The following is a 15,150-nucleotide window of genomic DNA, read 5'->3' as shown; positions in this document are numbered from 1 at the left end:
TATATATATATATATATATATATATATATATATATATATATATATATATATATATATATATATATATATATAGCTGCTCAATACGTTTAAGCAATTATGTGCAGCAGTACTAATATACCCTAAGCCTCCCATTATAAGAGTTATTCACCAAAAACTAGCGCTTAGATAAATCCTCCAGCTTACAAACAGAGAGAGAGAGAGAGAGAGAGAGAGAGAGAGAGAGAGAGAGAGAGAGAGAGAGAGAGAGAGAGAGAGAGAGAGAGTCATAAAGCACCATCCTACTTCTGTCTGTGGTAGTCATTAAGGCCTGCAATAAAACTGGCATTTTTCATAGTTATGAAGTCAATAACCCGTCATAATATTCAACACTCAGTAACATCATGTTCATGCACATGCCTGGAAGTAAATGTGCATGACATATGCACCCCAAGACTTACATGCATGCACACGCACACACATAGACTACGTATATATGTATGTATATATGTATATATGTGCGTGTATATATATATCTACATATGTGTGTGTGTGTGTGTGTGCGCGAGTGACATCAGATGCTGATTTTTTTTTTTTGTGAATGATAAAGTAATGCGTCTCCTCACTTAGCTATTGTTTTTAGTGAAATTGTCGAGACACCAATTATAATTATTCAAAATTAATGAATTAAACAAAAGTTAAAGGCCAAGGAATGCAAGGCAGAGTTGAGTAAAAAGTTCTTGCATCTTATTAAATAAAAACAAGTAAAAAAATGCGCCGAAGTATCTTTGGCGCAATCGACTTTTCTGTACAGCGTATAATGCTGTGTGAAACTCTCAGCCACTCCCCATGAAAATCTCAGCCTGCGGCCCATGAAACTTTCAGCCACGGCCTGGTGGTGGCCTGTGTTGTCGGCACCTTAAATAAAATAAAAAGTACTGAGGCTAGAGGGCTGCAATTTGGTGTGTTTGATGACTGGAGGGCGGATGATCAACATACCAATTTGCAGCCTCTAGCCTCAGTAGTTTTTAAGATCTGAGGGTGGACAGAAAAAGTGCTGAGGGATAGACAAATAGCCATCCCAGTAGTTTTCTTTTACAGAAAACTAACAAGCAGGATATTAGTTTATGTATATTGTAGTGTGCTGGAGGGATAAACAAAAATTTCTGCCGTTACTTTGGCGTAACTGAGCCGTTGATCTCATCAACTCATATTCAGTAAATTTTAAAAATGAAAGCATAGATGCTCAGTTGGGTAAATGTTTCTACATTTATTTATAAATTGTAACATGACGCTGTCAGGTTAGGTTTATATATGAATATATATGTATTTATGTATGTATATGTATATATATATATATATATATATATATATATATATATATATATATATATATATATATGTATATACATATATGTATATATGTATAAGTATATGTATGTATATATATGTTTGTGTTTTATATATGTATATGCATATGTGTGTGTTTGTGTAATCATATATGCATATATGTGTGTGTATACATGCACGTGTGTGGTTGTATATCCTGAAATACAGAATCAACTGGTCATCTTGGCCCCAATCCACGTGCGGATATTACGAATGACTGAAAATAAAATATTTATATGTAAACAAGTACATTGTTTCAGTCCACTGAACGAACATCAGAGGGTATTGAGCAATGGAGATTCGGAGGAAGGACGCATTTATCAAGTCAGAAAAAATTGGATTTGCTGACTTTAAATAATCGAATTTCAGACAAAAAGCGCATGAACTTGAAATTGCATAGTTGCATACATCGACGCATATGTACGTAATACCTTCATGAACGTATAAACGTCTTTACATGTCTGTTAATGCATGAAAGTGTGTATTAACATCTTATATCTCTATTTCGAATATAGAGTAAAGAGGTTTGTTTCATATATGGATGAAATAAAAGAATCAGTTTCAACTTTTATCAAATTACCGGAATATGCTTTTCTGTCAGAAACATAACCTTCTAATTTTTTTTTGTATAAGTTCAGATATGTGAATGTAAGTGTTTATACACCAATAAAATGAAAGAGATAAACAAGTAAACGATGCGCCGAAGTTTTTTCGTCGCATTCATGTTTTCTGCACAGCGTATAATGCTGTATGAGAAACACTCAGCCACGGCCAATGAAACTCTCAGCCGCTGCCCATAAAACTTTCAGCCACGGCCCGGTGTTTGCCTGTGTTGTTGGCACCTATAGCGGTGCCAGACGCACGATCATGGTTAACTTTAACCTAAATAAAGTAAAAACTACTGGGACTAGAGGGCTGCAATTTGTCATGTTTGATGATTGGAGGGCGAATGATCAACATACCAATTTGCAACCCTCTAGTCTCAGTAGTTTTTAAGATCTGAGGGCGGACAAAAAGCCATATCAACAGTTTTCCTTGACAGAAAACTAAAATGCCAGTGTTACAGAGGTACATCCAAATGAGATAGACAGATAGTTTTTCTGTTTCCGCGTTCATGTGAGCTTAACCATCCAGCTCTGCATCCTTTAACGAGGCGATGATAAATACCACGTTATTGTTTGCTCTCGCCTAATTAAAGGGCGGCAAAGAGGAAGTCTTGCAGCGACCTCCTAGTTGCTATGCCAGCAGGTATAATCCCTCTTTAGCCCCAGGAGAAGCCATGCTCTCAAGAGAAGGTTTTTGGAATCCGTTGAATCGACCTCGCTGATGCACCGCACATGTTTCAGTGTGGTCGCAAACACGGTAATTATAGTCTCATGAGAAGCCAGGTTACAAAACAAAGGAGGTTTTTTGGAATCCAGTGTAATTATTTTGACTGGAGCGCTGTGGCAAACACTGTTAAGAGGCGTAGACGTAGCCTATAATGCACAGTGGTGAGAAGTGTTGTATTACATTTTGTTCGGTTCTGGCTCGAAAAACAGTCCATTTAAAAATGATAGATCCAAACATCCTTTGATACGTCCAGCAGCATGAGGTCTGAATTATGAACGCGCCTACCAGGGCTTATTTGCTGTCAGGTCTTCTCAAATCAGTCATGGCTTTGTCTGCGAATGGAAGTATTTATGCACCTCAATGAGTAATGAATGTATTTGCAGCTAATTGTAGGTCCCGTGCCACCCCGAAGCGGACCTCAGAGATGATTGATGTAGAAGAAGAAGAGAAGAGATACATCAGCATGATCGCGGTTGTTTTGACTGGCTTATGGCGCTCAGCCATTGTTTGTCCATCAAAACTCCTCCAACAGCTTGACTGAACGCTACGCCATCTATCTCCGAGACCGTTGTACCTCTCGGTGAGTGGGAGGACTGTCCTTTGAAGTCCGCGAGTCCAAAAAGTGACGTATCAAAATAAGAAGAAGAAGAAGAGGCAATTCTTGATCATGGATGCATGTCGTTCAACACCGCTCGTTTACACAAGCAGCAATTAAGTGGTTAAATAGCAACGTTCGGAGCTTTAGCTCCTCTACCGCTACTCCTCATCCTTTTCCCGCCGCCAAACCCCCCACCCCCAACACCTTTCCCTTTCCCCCATCACCTCTTCCACCAGTGCCATCCCATCCCTCCTCCTTCCTCCAACCCTCTGTCTTCTCCTCTTCTTTCCTCCTCCTCCTCCTCCTCCCTGCGAGAGGCACGCAATGCAATTAGCAGTTATCTTTCTTCTGATACACTGACTGCAAATATAGACTAATTGGACGAAATGTGAAGGGTGTTTTCCTTATCTGTTTCTGCTGTTGTCACCCTCATCTGCTTCTTCTTCTCGTCTCCTCAGCACACGTCACCCTCATCGGGTTGAGCATCGTGCGCGTTAAACCGAGATCCCAGAGATCCTAATCTACCCTGTGAGGATCGGGAGGAATGCCGGTGGACCAGACATCATCCTCATAATGGCTGGAGGATTGGCTATTTGTTCACTTTCAAAGCAATGTGTTTAACTAGACTTCCGGGTTCTCCGTTCTTTTGTTCGTTCGCAAAAGAGCAGAATTGGCTGAACTGTAGACGATTCCACGCAGGGAACTGTGGTACAGTTAAGGGCAATTCTGTATCGCGGTCTCTTACAGGATGGAAGACACTGTTGTGTTGTGGCCCTTGATACAGCAAAAGAAATATCATCCGGGTCCTTATAAGTTTCCATTTATTGAACTCCTTTATAGGAGTGACCTCCAGTCAATCTCACTTGACGAGTTTGCATAAATTCACAGTTTTCCTACAAATAAACCTCCTGCCAACCGTCCGCAAAAGGAGTTTGACATTATCAAATAGGATTTTATTGCTAGCCATTTTCGTTCTGAATTGTCACTGTTTACAGGTATCATAAATCAATATCGTTATACAGAGACTAAAGGATTTATCAACAAAATTATCTTTCTTTCTCAATAAGAGAAGACCATAGTATGGCCAACCAAGTGAACAGTAATGATAAAATTAAGATCATAATAATCTTTCACTCCCGACACAAATTTCAATGTTTCCTCCTTTTCACATTCCTATTATAGTAACAGATGCTCTTTCGTGATTCAGCAGCAGTATGTGTCACGATCCCCAAAATCAGTTTCATAAATTACGATTCCTTTTTAGAGTTCTTCATCTGTACGCAAAATATTCAAACATTATCGTCAGAAGCTCTTGGAAGAATAGGGTGGAAATCCGAAAGACCGAATGTATGTCCATTTCGTTAGGTAACCAAGGACTACTTTTTCAAGATCGTATACGAACTAAAGGACAAAGCAATGCAACGTTTACCAAAATGCGCAATAAGTAATTTGTGCTGCAAGTGATCTCACATTTCCTAGCCAGTAATGTAACTTATTAGCTTACATTTGTGACTGGAATACGGATACTGATTAAAAATTAAGTTCTGATATTTTTGAACGTTAAGAGAAATGACAGCGAATTATTAGACAGGGGTATATGTAAGAAAATCTGGACTTGAGGGGTTTCTATTTAACTAGGTTTTAACTGTCCCGGTAAATGGTGCTGCTCAGATCCACAATAATAAAATCAGACATCTTGAAGATTATGCGTAAAATAATAAAGCAATTTACAAAGTAAAATATCAACGAAAAGGAAAATTTGAGCTAAGCACTTGCGCAGAAATTAGCTTGCAAAGGTAGAGGTAAATTCAAAAGCTGTAAACGATTTTGATCTGGGCCTTATGCCAGATCTTGCCAAATTCCTACAATCTCGACAAATTCTACATAAGATTCCATAAGAAATTATCTAAAATCACCCTGAGGTCCGGCCATATCTCCTAAATATTAACTTTTTTTGATGATAAGAAACTTAAGCGCAGGTGGGATCCTCCCCATAGATGATAACAGACCCACTTCGTAAAAATGGCTGGCTAATATTTCGGGAAACACAGGGGAAGGTAGAGAAGTCTACATTATGGACATAAATAGCATGAAGTACTGGTAATGGTTAATATTTCTGGAAACACAAGGGAAGATAGAGAAGTCTACATTATGGACATAAATAGCATGAAGTACTGGTAATGGTTAATATTTCGGGAAACACAAGGGAACATAGAGAAGTCTACAGTATGGACATAGATAGCATGAAGTACTGGCAATGGTTAATATTTCGGAAAACACAAGGGAAGATAGGGAAGTCTACATTATGGACATAAATAGCATGAAGTACTGGTAATACTCGTTGATTTTTTTGTATGTACCTCCACATTTGCAAAACTGTGACATTGTGAAGCTTTAGGCCCTCAGCTGGTTTCGTTACTGCTATGACGCTACTTTATAATATTTCAAACCACCATGCAAAATTTTTGTAATTTTATTACTAATTTAATTCTGTTTATGCATATGTACAGTTAACAGTTTGTTGAATAATCTATCATTTATTTCGATTTTTTTCTGTTTTTTTTTTTATTTTCTGCTTCGTAAGTGAATCTTTTGGTTCTTCAGGGTGATTTGCAAATAATAATAATAATAATAATAATAATAATAATAATAATAATAATAATAATAATAATAATAATAATATGCACAACTCTTGGGAAATGGTTTCTTAACATTGCTCATGTACAACTTTAAAAGTTGATGTGATGGCCGATACTTAGAGTTTATTCACTTTTCATTTTCAATACACTTAATATTTAAACAGTTCCACATGCGATATTCAAATAACGGTTATAAGTCGACAACTTATCCTGGAGGAAAGCGATTGATTTCCAGCGTTCCCTTCTGCACGAAAAGTACATAATCATTTCAACATCAAATTAATTCGCCAAAATATAGCAGTTTTACCAATATCATTCTGATCGTTCTTACACTATTACTATTACTACTATTACTTCGGCCACGACTAATACTACGACTATGACTATTGACAAAGACAAGCAACAAAGCCGAACCAAACTTATTTCATGACGAAACAGAACCTTTCTTCTTTGACCGATCGCTCTTAAAGAGAAGTCATCTTTGGTTTTACCGCTTTACTACTACTACTATAGTTGCAACCACAACTGCTACAACTACTACTATTACGATTACTAAGACAACTTAGGAAAGTTTTGAGCACCACACTGGGCGTGTATTGGTGATGCGAACAGATGACTTTGAAATTTTCGAAGTGGGGTTACAGTTCCCGAAAGACAAATAAATCAGCTGTGACAAGCCAACCTGTGTGTGTGCGATTAAGACCTCGAATCTTCGCCATCGATTAGGCCAAGGTCCAAAGAAATTTGGACCTTGGATTGGGCCACTACGAAAAGGAAAGTGAGATGAACTTGCAGTGCTGCTTACACGGCATATGTGTCCTCACATTCACAAAACCACCGACAGCAGCAGACTAAACCGGTCATTTTTTTAAATCAAGGACAGTGTACTCTTTATATCATTTTTTTTACCACTACTACCATTATTTATAATGGTATATCTTCTATCTAAATTACCACACCGACGCAGCTATTATCAACAGCAGTTATAAGCAAGTCACTATTATTTTCTTCTATGAATGCATTCGCTGTATGGTCCCCGTTGTTTTTAATGCTAATATTTCTACTGCTACCACTATTAATATTAACAGCAACAGCACTTAGACGCCCAACACCACTAACAGCATACTACCACGAAGCTCAATCCATTATGAGACAATATTTCTTTTGGTTTTACTTACTTTTATCTCACTCTTTTTATTGCCCACCGAATCAGCGAGGGCGATCGGCAAAAGACCCGCTTTGGGAGATCTGATAGTGATGCTCCATCGACCTCGGAACTCGAATGAAATTGACCCCTTTCACTATAAATTTACCCTCTCACTATAAACGCTGAGTGTGGGCAAGCGGCTACGGCGGCGGTCACCTCCCCAGACGTTGTTGGGGTCAGGGGTTTCTGTGCCTGTCCGAAATTCTATTTCCTTTGGATGAAGCTCAAGTATATATATATATATATATATATATATACATATATATATATATATATATATATATATATATATATATATATATATATATATATATATATATATATATATATACATACATACATATATATGTGTATATATATACATATATATACAAGTATACAGTAGATGCCTCGGTAAATAAATGAAACCTGAAGTTACTAAGCTCTGCATTTTCGATTGTACCTCGTAAAGGTGTCGAAATGATCCGAGAGTAATTGGCACATTCTTATTTTATTTCATTCTTGTTGTCTCTGCTTTATATTTATTTATAATATCTATATATATGTATATATATGTATATATAATATATACATAATGTATATATATGTGTGTGTCTAAAATAAGTGTTTGCACATGTGCTCTCGCAAACAAACATACACACATACAGATAGATATATTTGCGCGTGTTTGCTTGGTCCTAAAGACACTGAGATACATGCGAGATGACTGATAGGCTGACGAGAGAGGTGAGGTATAAAGAAGTAAACAGGAACAGCAAAGAGAAAAACAATTATATATATTCATATGTGCAAGTGCAATAGTATGCACGAAACAATGCAAGCATTTTAAACAATATTATACAGAAACGAAGTTAGATTATATTCATTGCATTATAGCAATGTAGATATAATACGCCAAAATGCATTGAATAATCGCTATTGCCATCTCGTACATATGAGGTTAATCTTTTAGTTTTCTGTAAAAGAAAACTATTGAGATGGCTATTTGTCTGTCCGTCCGCACTTTTTCTGTCCGCCCTCAGATCTTCAAAACTACTGAAAAGATCCTGATGGTTTCTTCCCTTTGTTTTTTAAAAAAGTTTTTAGTGTGTTGTCTCCCAAGATTAGTAGATTCTATAGATTCTTATGTTGACGTAGTATCTTTGCGGATGAGCTCAAGTTTAGCAATACGGTGCCTGTTCCAAAGAATGTCTGCAAACTGCAGTAACTACAGGTCAATTTCTATTCTCCCTGTGTTCTCCAAAGTAGCATTTTTAAGCCACTATATAAGTATGTGGAATCTAAAGGATTGTTAGCTGATAGTCAGTATGCATATAGGAAGCAGTTAGGGACCTGCGACGCTCTTTTAGGATTGACATGACGTTTGCAAGAGAACCTTGATAAGGACTTTGAGTGCAGAGTAATTCAAATAGATATTAGTGCTGCTTTCGATTTAGTAAATCACAAGGCACTTACTTATAGACTTTAGAATCTTGGAGTGGTTGGATATGTTTTAGGATTACTTCAAGATTTACTTACAGGTAGACATCAGCGAGTTGCTGTTGATGGGATTTATAGCGAACCAAGACCTGTTGTGTCGAGTTCCACAGGGTAGCGTTCTTGGTCCACAGTTATTTTTAGTGTATACAAGTGATATGGTTGTTGGCCTGGAAAACAAGATTGTTCAGTATGCCGTCGATGATGCAACACTTGTGGTGTAGTGCAACTCCATACTTTGTGGTTGGTTGAGCTTCAGAAGTCATTCGATGGGCCATTCCCGCCACCGGCTGATGAAGAGTTAGAGGATTTATGATAGAAATTCATTTCCGCTATAATGTGGTTCGAGCCTCAGGTCCGTTGGTAACATGGATCCTTCGGGCCAGCCCAGGGAGCTGTTAATGCTCAGTGGTCTGGTGGTAAAGTCTCCACCACGAGGTGAAGCTGCCCTCAGCCTCAGTCGGGACATGGACCGAATCAAAAGTAAAACAAAAACGCTGTTGATTCGCAGATCTCGTACAGATTTTCCACCCCATCCTCCCCTTCAGGTGGATGGGACTTTGCTGAATGAGTCTGAAGCTTTAACTATTCTAGGTGTAACTTTTGACTCACATCTTACTTTTGTGAAACATCTAATGAAAGTTTCAGTGAATGCTACACGAAAGTTAGGTACTGTTTGTAAGGCCTTATATATTTATAACAGTGATTAAATCAACTCAACCTCTTTTAGGTCATTTGTCCCTCCTTTGCTAGAATACTGTTCTACAGCGTGGATGTCTGCTTCTGCCGGAGATTTATCTCTTTTAGATAGAGTGGTTCGTGGTGGTAGGTTTCTGTTTCCTAAAAGTAGCAGTTATGACTTGGTCCATCGAATGATAGTCTCTTCTTTGCCACTTTTTCATAAGTTGTATTTTAACAGAGATTTTTCACATTCACAATTGATCCCTGATCCCCTTTTCCTGCCGAGAGCAACTAGATTCGCTGAACAGTAGCACCAATATGCAGTGAATGTAACTCACTGTCGAACTTCTCAGTTCCAGAGGTCCTTTATTCCTCACACCGCTGGATTGTGGAACAGCCTCCCTTCAGAGGATGTCGTGCAACTGGAACTTCAAAAGCTCAAGAGAAGATGCAATGCATTACTACCCTAATACAATTCAACTTGTATTTTAATATTTTACTTACATTTTTATTTATTTATTTATTTATTTATTTATTTATTTATTTATTTATTTATTTATTTATTTATTTATTTAATTTATATGTTTTTCTAATAACTGATCTCTTTCTGTATTTTCCATTACCTTCTGTTCTTTCGGATGAGCACCATATTCTTTGGAAGCTTGAATTTCAAGTCAGTGGCTCCTGTGGGCTTGTTCCATATGAATAAGGTTCATCCTCTGAATAATAATAATAATAATAATAATAATAATAATAATAATAATAATAATAATAATAATAATAATAATAATAATAATAATAATAATATTTCTTTTTTGTTGAAGTTAAATAAAATTACACTAACAATAACTCATATTTTATTATTTTTTTTTTACTTATAGCATTGTGAATGGCTACTTTAAAACTTTTAGATAAATCACTGAGGAAGAAGATTCAAAAGTAATACTGTGTTTACAGGAATTTATTTTCCATCTAATGAAAATCAGCATCTACATCTAAGGTGACTTGACGCCACTTATGCTGTAGTACCGATTTAAACCTTCTGTACTGTAAGGCGAAAGAGTTCCGTAGATTCTTAACAACTGTCAGTGACTGGAATCATTAATGCTAAGGAAAATATGAATCAAAACAAAATACATAAGGAGTAGACCATTTTTCGAGCAAGATGACGTCCTTGTGAAAGCGCTTAGGTAGGTAGGTAACTTTCCAAATTTGCGTATTACTTTCGTTTTGCGTAGTATATAGTTCATTTAGTCGTCCTGTACGAGAATATGCCCCGTGGAATGTGGAATAATATAGTACACTGAAAAGAAAGCTACATAATCAGTTTTATATACGAAGCCATTATTGACACTTTAATAATAATAATAATAATAATAATAATAATAATAATAATAATAATAATAATAATAATAATAATAATAAAAATTTGCAAACTTTAAGAACGAACAAACCGAAAAGTCCATCAACTTGCAAAGCTTCTACATAACAAAATTCAGGTATGTAAATAGCACGAACAACAGACCAAAGAATATTGCATTTAAATAACAAATGAATATAGCTAAAACTGTATACATAAATACAAAGCAGGACGTCTATAGATTTTCTGCAAAAATAAAAACGGGAAAAGACGTCAAATACTATTAATATGGTAAAGGCGTCTAAAATATGGTAAATGGTAATCTTATCTACAGTGAGCCAATATTTTAATATATTTTATTAAATGGGACGTCTTTTTATTTGAAAACTTAACGATGATCCTATCCTTAATAATAATAATAATAATAATAATAATATATATGTATATATATATATATGTATATATATATATATATATATATATATATATATATATATATAGAGAGAGAGAGAGAGAGAGAGAGTGAGAGAGAGAGAGAGAGAGAAGAGAGAGAGTTTCTGTATTTCTGCATGCACACGTTCAACTTCTCACAGAGCATAGGCCTCTACACAAAAAGTAATGTCGTCGGAATAGCCAGCCATGAAGTGACCATCACTACGATAAACTATTTAACCCGATTTATGCTCCACGCGTTGCCAGGAAAACAGATATACAAATAAATAATGATGATGAACAAGTCGGCAAGGCCAAATGTTATGTGTTGTTTCCGTAGATTTTCATGATATCATTTTTGCCCTAAATGCAGTACAGTAAGTTAATGGTGATAACCTCAAAACTCAAGGAATGTTGCTTAATGTCTCTCGTACACAGCTGCCTTTATTATTCTTTTAGATAGTAAATTATTTTCAATATTTATATTTATTTGTTGTTGCTTTGCATAGGCATATTATTATACGTTCCTTAACTATCTTTCTTGAAGATAGTAAAGGAAAGTACATTCAAAACATAATGTGATAAATATTATTATAAAAAAAAAAAAGAATTTAAAGAACACTTAGACGAGAAGAAACAGTAATTGGATACGGAGACAAATAAATAATCAAACAAAAAGAAAAGCCTCTCTCCTCCAAAAAAAATAGTATTTTGGGGGAAAGAAAAAATTGTCCCAAACGAACAAGATGAAAGGCTCGTTGTCATGTCGCGTCCGTCAGCACCTCGATACTCACATGACGCCATTTACCCAACGGCGCCACGGCCTTACTAATGAGGAGAACATGCGGAACACCAGCTAAGGGCATCCCCGCACGAGTGCCCCCAAGAGTAACCTATGCCCCCCGCCCCCTCCTCTCGGTCCTTCCCTCCTGTTCTTCCGTCCTTTTCTTCCCTCCTTTTCTTCCGTCCTTTTCTTCCCTCCTTTTCTTCCGTCCGTTTCTTCCCTCCTTTTCTTCCCTCCCTCCACTTTCTCCGTAGTCCTTCCATTTCCCCCTCACTCCCTCCTGGTTTTTGCTTATTTCTTCCTCAGCCTTCTTCCTCCATCCTTCCCATCCTCCTTGCTTCCTCCTGATTTTTCCTTATTTCTTCCTTATCCTTCTTCCTCCATCCTTCCCATCCTCCTTGCTCCCTCCTGATTTTTCCTTATTTCTTCCTCATCCTTCTGCTCCCTCCTGATTTTTCCTTATCCTTCCCATCCATCCTTCCCATCCTCCTCCTGATTTTTCCTTGTCCTTCTTCCTCCATCATCCTCCTTGCTCCCCTCCTGATTTGTCCTTCCTTCCATCCTTCTTCCTCCATCCTTCTCATCCTCCTTGCTCCCTTCTGATTTTTCTTATTCCTTTCTTATCCTTCTTCCTCCATCCTTCCCATCCTCCTTTCTCCCTCCTGATTTTTCCTTATTTCTTCCTCATCCTTCTTCCTCTTCCTTCCCATCCTCCTTGCTCCCTCCTGATTTTTCCTTATTTCTTTCTTATCCTTCTTCCTCCATCCTTCCCATCCTCCTCACTTCCTCCTGATTTTTCCATATTTCTTCCTTATCCTTCTTCCTCCATCCTTCCCATCCTCCTTTCTCCCTCCTGATTTTTCCTTATTTCTTCCTTGTCCTTCTTCCTCCATCCTTCCCATCCTCCTCACTCCCTCCTGATTTTTCCTTATTTCTTCCTTATCCTTCTTCCTCCATCCCTCCCATCCTCTTTGCTCCCTCCTGCACATCCTTGGTTCCTTCCCTCCTTCTCCTTTCTCGTGTCCTTTTCCTTTCCCCCATCATTCCCTCATTACCTTCACCTGACATTGCCTTCTCCCTCGCTCCCTCCTTCGCCCCCTACTATCCCCCCCCCTTTCCACAACACCCCCGCACCCCCAAGGAAGGAAACGGATCCACGGAGGCGTCCTAATGACTCGACCCCCATCAGGAGAACAAACCCTAAGCTGCTATAAGAGGACTATGGCGACGCAAAAGAGTCCTGATGCCCTGGCACTATGATACCCGGGTACCCTAGGAGAGAGAAAGAGTGAGAGAGAGAGAGAGAAAGGAATGTGGAATCGGGGCCCGTGGGGGAGGATTTAGGAGGCCCAGTGGGTAGGGTAGGGGTGGGAGACTCCAGATACTATAAAGGATATGGTGAATTATCGCTGCAAGAAGATTGCCCCTATTCAAAAGCTAACGAGTGCCTTAAGCATTAGGTGATAGTGACCAGAGTTTTATTGTCTGTTCGTGATCAAGCAACACTTACAGAAGCCATAGGATTCGTGTACCTTCAAGTGCATAACTCTTCTTCAACGATTTATCAGGAAAACTGATGTTTTCGACTTACTGTCCAGGGAGGTATGGGTGGCTGGTGTCTGCTTTGAAAGGGGAAGAGAGAGAGAGAGAGAGAGAGAGAGAGAGAGAGAGAGAGAGAGAGAGAGAGAGAGAGAGAGAGAGAGAGAGAGCGTATGGAGTCTTAATGTATAATAATTTCAGAATTTGCATATTTTTATATATAAAAGATTACATTAATTAGCGTTATCTTAAGTTTGACTATATACAATATTCACTTACGGAGGAATGCATTACTTTTGGCACTGTCAGAATTAATAAGTTGGTAAACCATGTGTATAGGTATAAACATATATGTATATATATATATATAGTATAATATATATATGTATATATATATATATATATATGTGTGTGTGTGTGGTATTATGAAAGTGAAACATATACTACATTTGTATTCATTTCACACTGAAATATCCGTTGCAGAAGTCATATATATATATATATATATATATATATATATATATATATATATATATATATATATATATATATATATACTGTATATATATATATATATATATATATATATATATATATATATATATATATATATATATAATTATATTATATATATATATATATATATATATATATATATATATTTATAAATTGATAGAGAGATAGAGAGATATCTACCGCTAACAAGCTTATATGTAACTGACATCTTTCAAACTATAATTTTCCAAAAAAATCAAAACAGACATCCTCTTGAACTAAATATTCAATGATTTTTCATAAGAAACTGTCGATTTTGTTTCATTTCCCCTCTCATTATCTTTATGGCCCTTTCTATTTGTTGAATGTTGTCTTTAAAGTCTTTTCCACTAATATCACAAATTTGGTTAATATATATATATATATATATATATATATATATATATATATATATATATATATATATATATATATATATATATATATATTATATATATATATTTATATATATATATATATATATATATATATATATATATATATATATTTATATTTATATATAATATATATATATGTATGTATGCCTTTTACTTTCTAGAATCTTTAAAAGTATTAGAAAGCGTCAGAAAACGCGAGAAACCTTTGGAAAGCAACAGAAGCAGTAGGAGGTCTAAGACGTATTAGATATCAACACAACCTTATAAGAAGTATTATAAATGACTAGAAATTATCAAAATTATTAGAAAGTATCAAAATTACTAGAAAGTCTCTAAATAACATGAAAGTGTCAAAACGTTCTACATAGTTTTCGAAAGCACTAGACCCTTATAAGGGCTCTGAGAAAAGACCAGAGCAACTTAAAACGAAGACAGAGCAAAATCCCTTCACATCATCTTCCAATGTCAAGGTTGACGCGTTCTTAAGGACCTTTTTCTTACCTCCTCCTCCTCCTCCTCCTCCTCCTCCTCCTTCTCCCCTTCCTCCTCCTCCTTCTCCCCCTCCTCCTCCTCCTCCTCCTCCTTCATTCCCTACCCCTACATCCTCCCTAATCTCCGGATCACTGACTTACGACAGGCGAAGGAAGCAAGCCACCACTGATGGTTGTGATAAGCCTCTTGATGACACATTTAATGGGGCCCAAGCGGATCAAGAAATGGAGAGAGAGAGAGAGAGAGAGAGAGAGAGAGAGAGAGAGAGAGAGAGGATTTACATATATATAGTTTATGTATATATTTATATTGT

The 15,150-nt window shown here is 36.8% G+C and overlaps 1 protein-coding gene across 1 annotated transcript in view; it reads right to left on the bottom strand.

The window, feature by feature from the left end:
• LOC136832357 (uncharacterized) overlaps positions 1–14,933 on the bottom strand; it is a 43,271-nt gene extending 28,338 nt beyond the window's left edge. The window contains exon 1 of the mRNA XM_067093267.1: positions 14,847–14,933. Coding sequence (XP_066949368.1) covers positions 14,847–14,933 — 87 coding nt within the window. The remainder of the gene's footprint in view (positions 1–14,846) is intronic.
• Positions 14,934–15,150: the final 217 nt, after the last annotated feature.

This window comes from Macrobrachium rosenbergii, chromosome 49, assembly GCF_040412425.1.
Source record: "Macrobrachium rosenbergii isolate ZJJX-2024 chromosome 49, ASM4041242v1, whole genome shotgun sequence".
NCBI classification, from domain to species: domain Eukaryota; kingdom Metazoa; phylum Arthropoda; class Malacostraca; order Decapoda; family Palaemonidae; genus Macrobrachium; species Macrobrachium rosenbergii.
The sequence above is the reverse complement of the archived record's forward strand: the minus strand, read 5'-3'. Positions and strand labels throughout refer to the sequence as shown.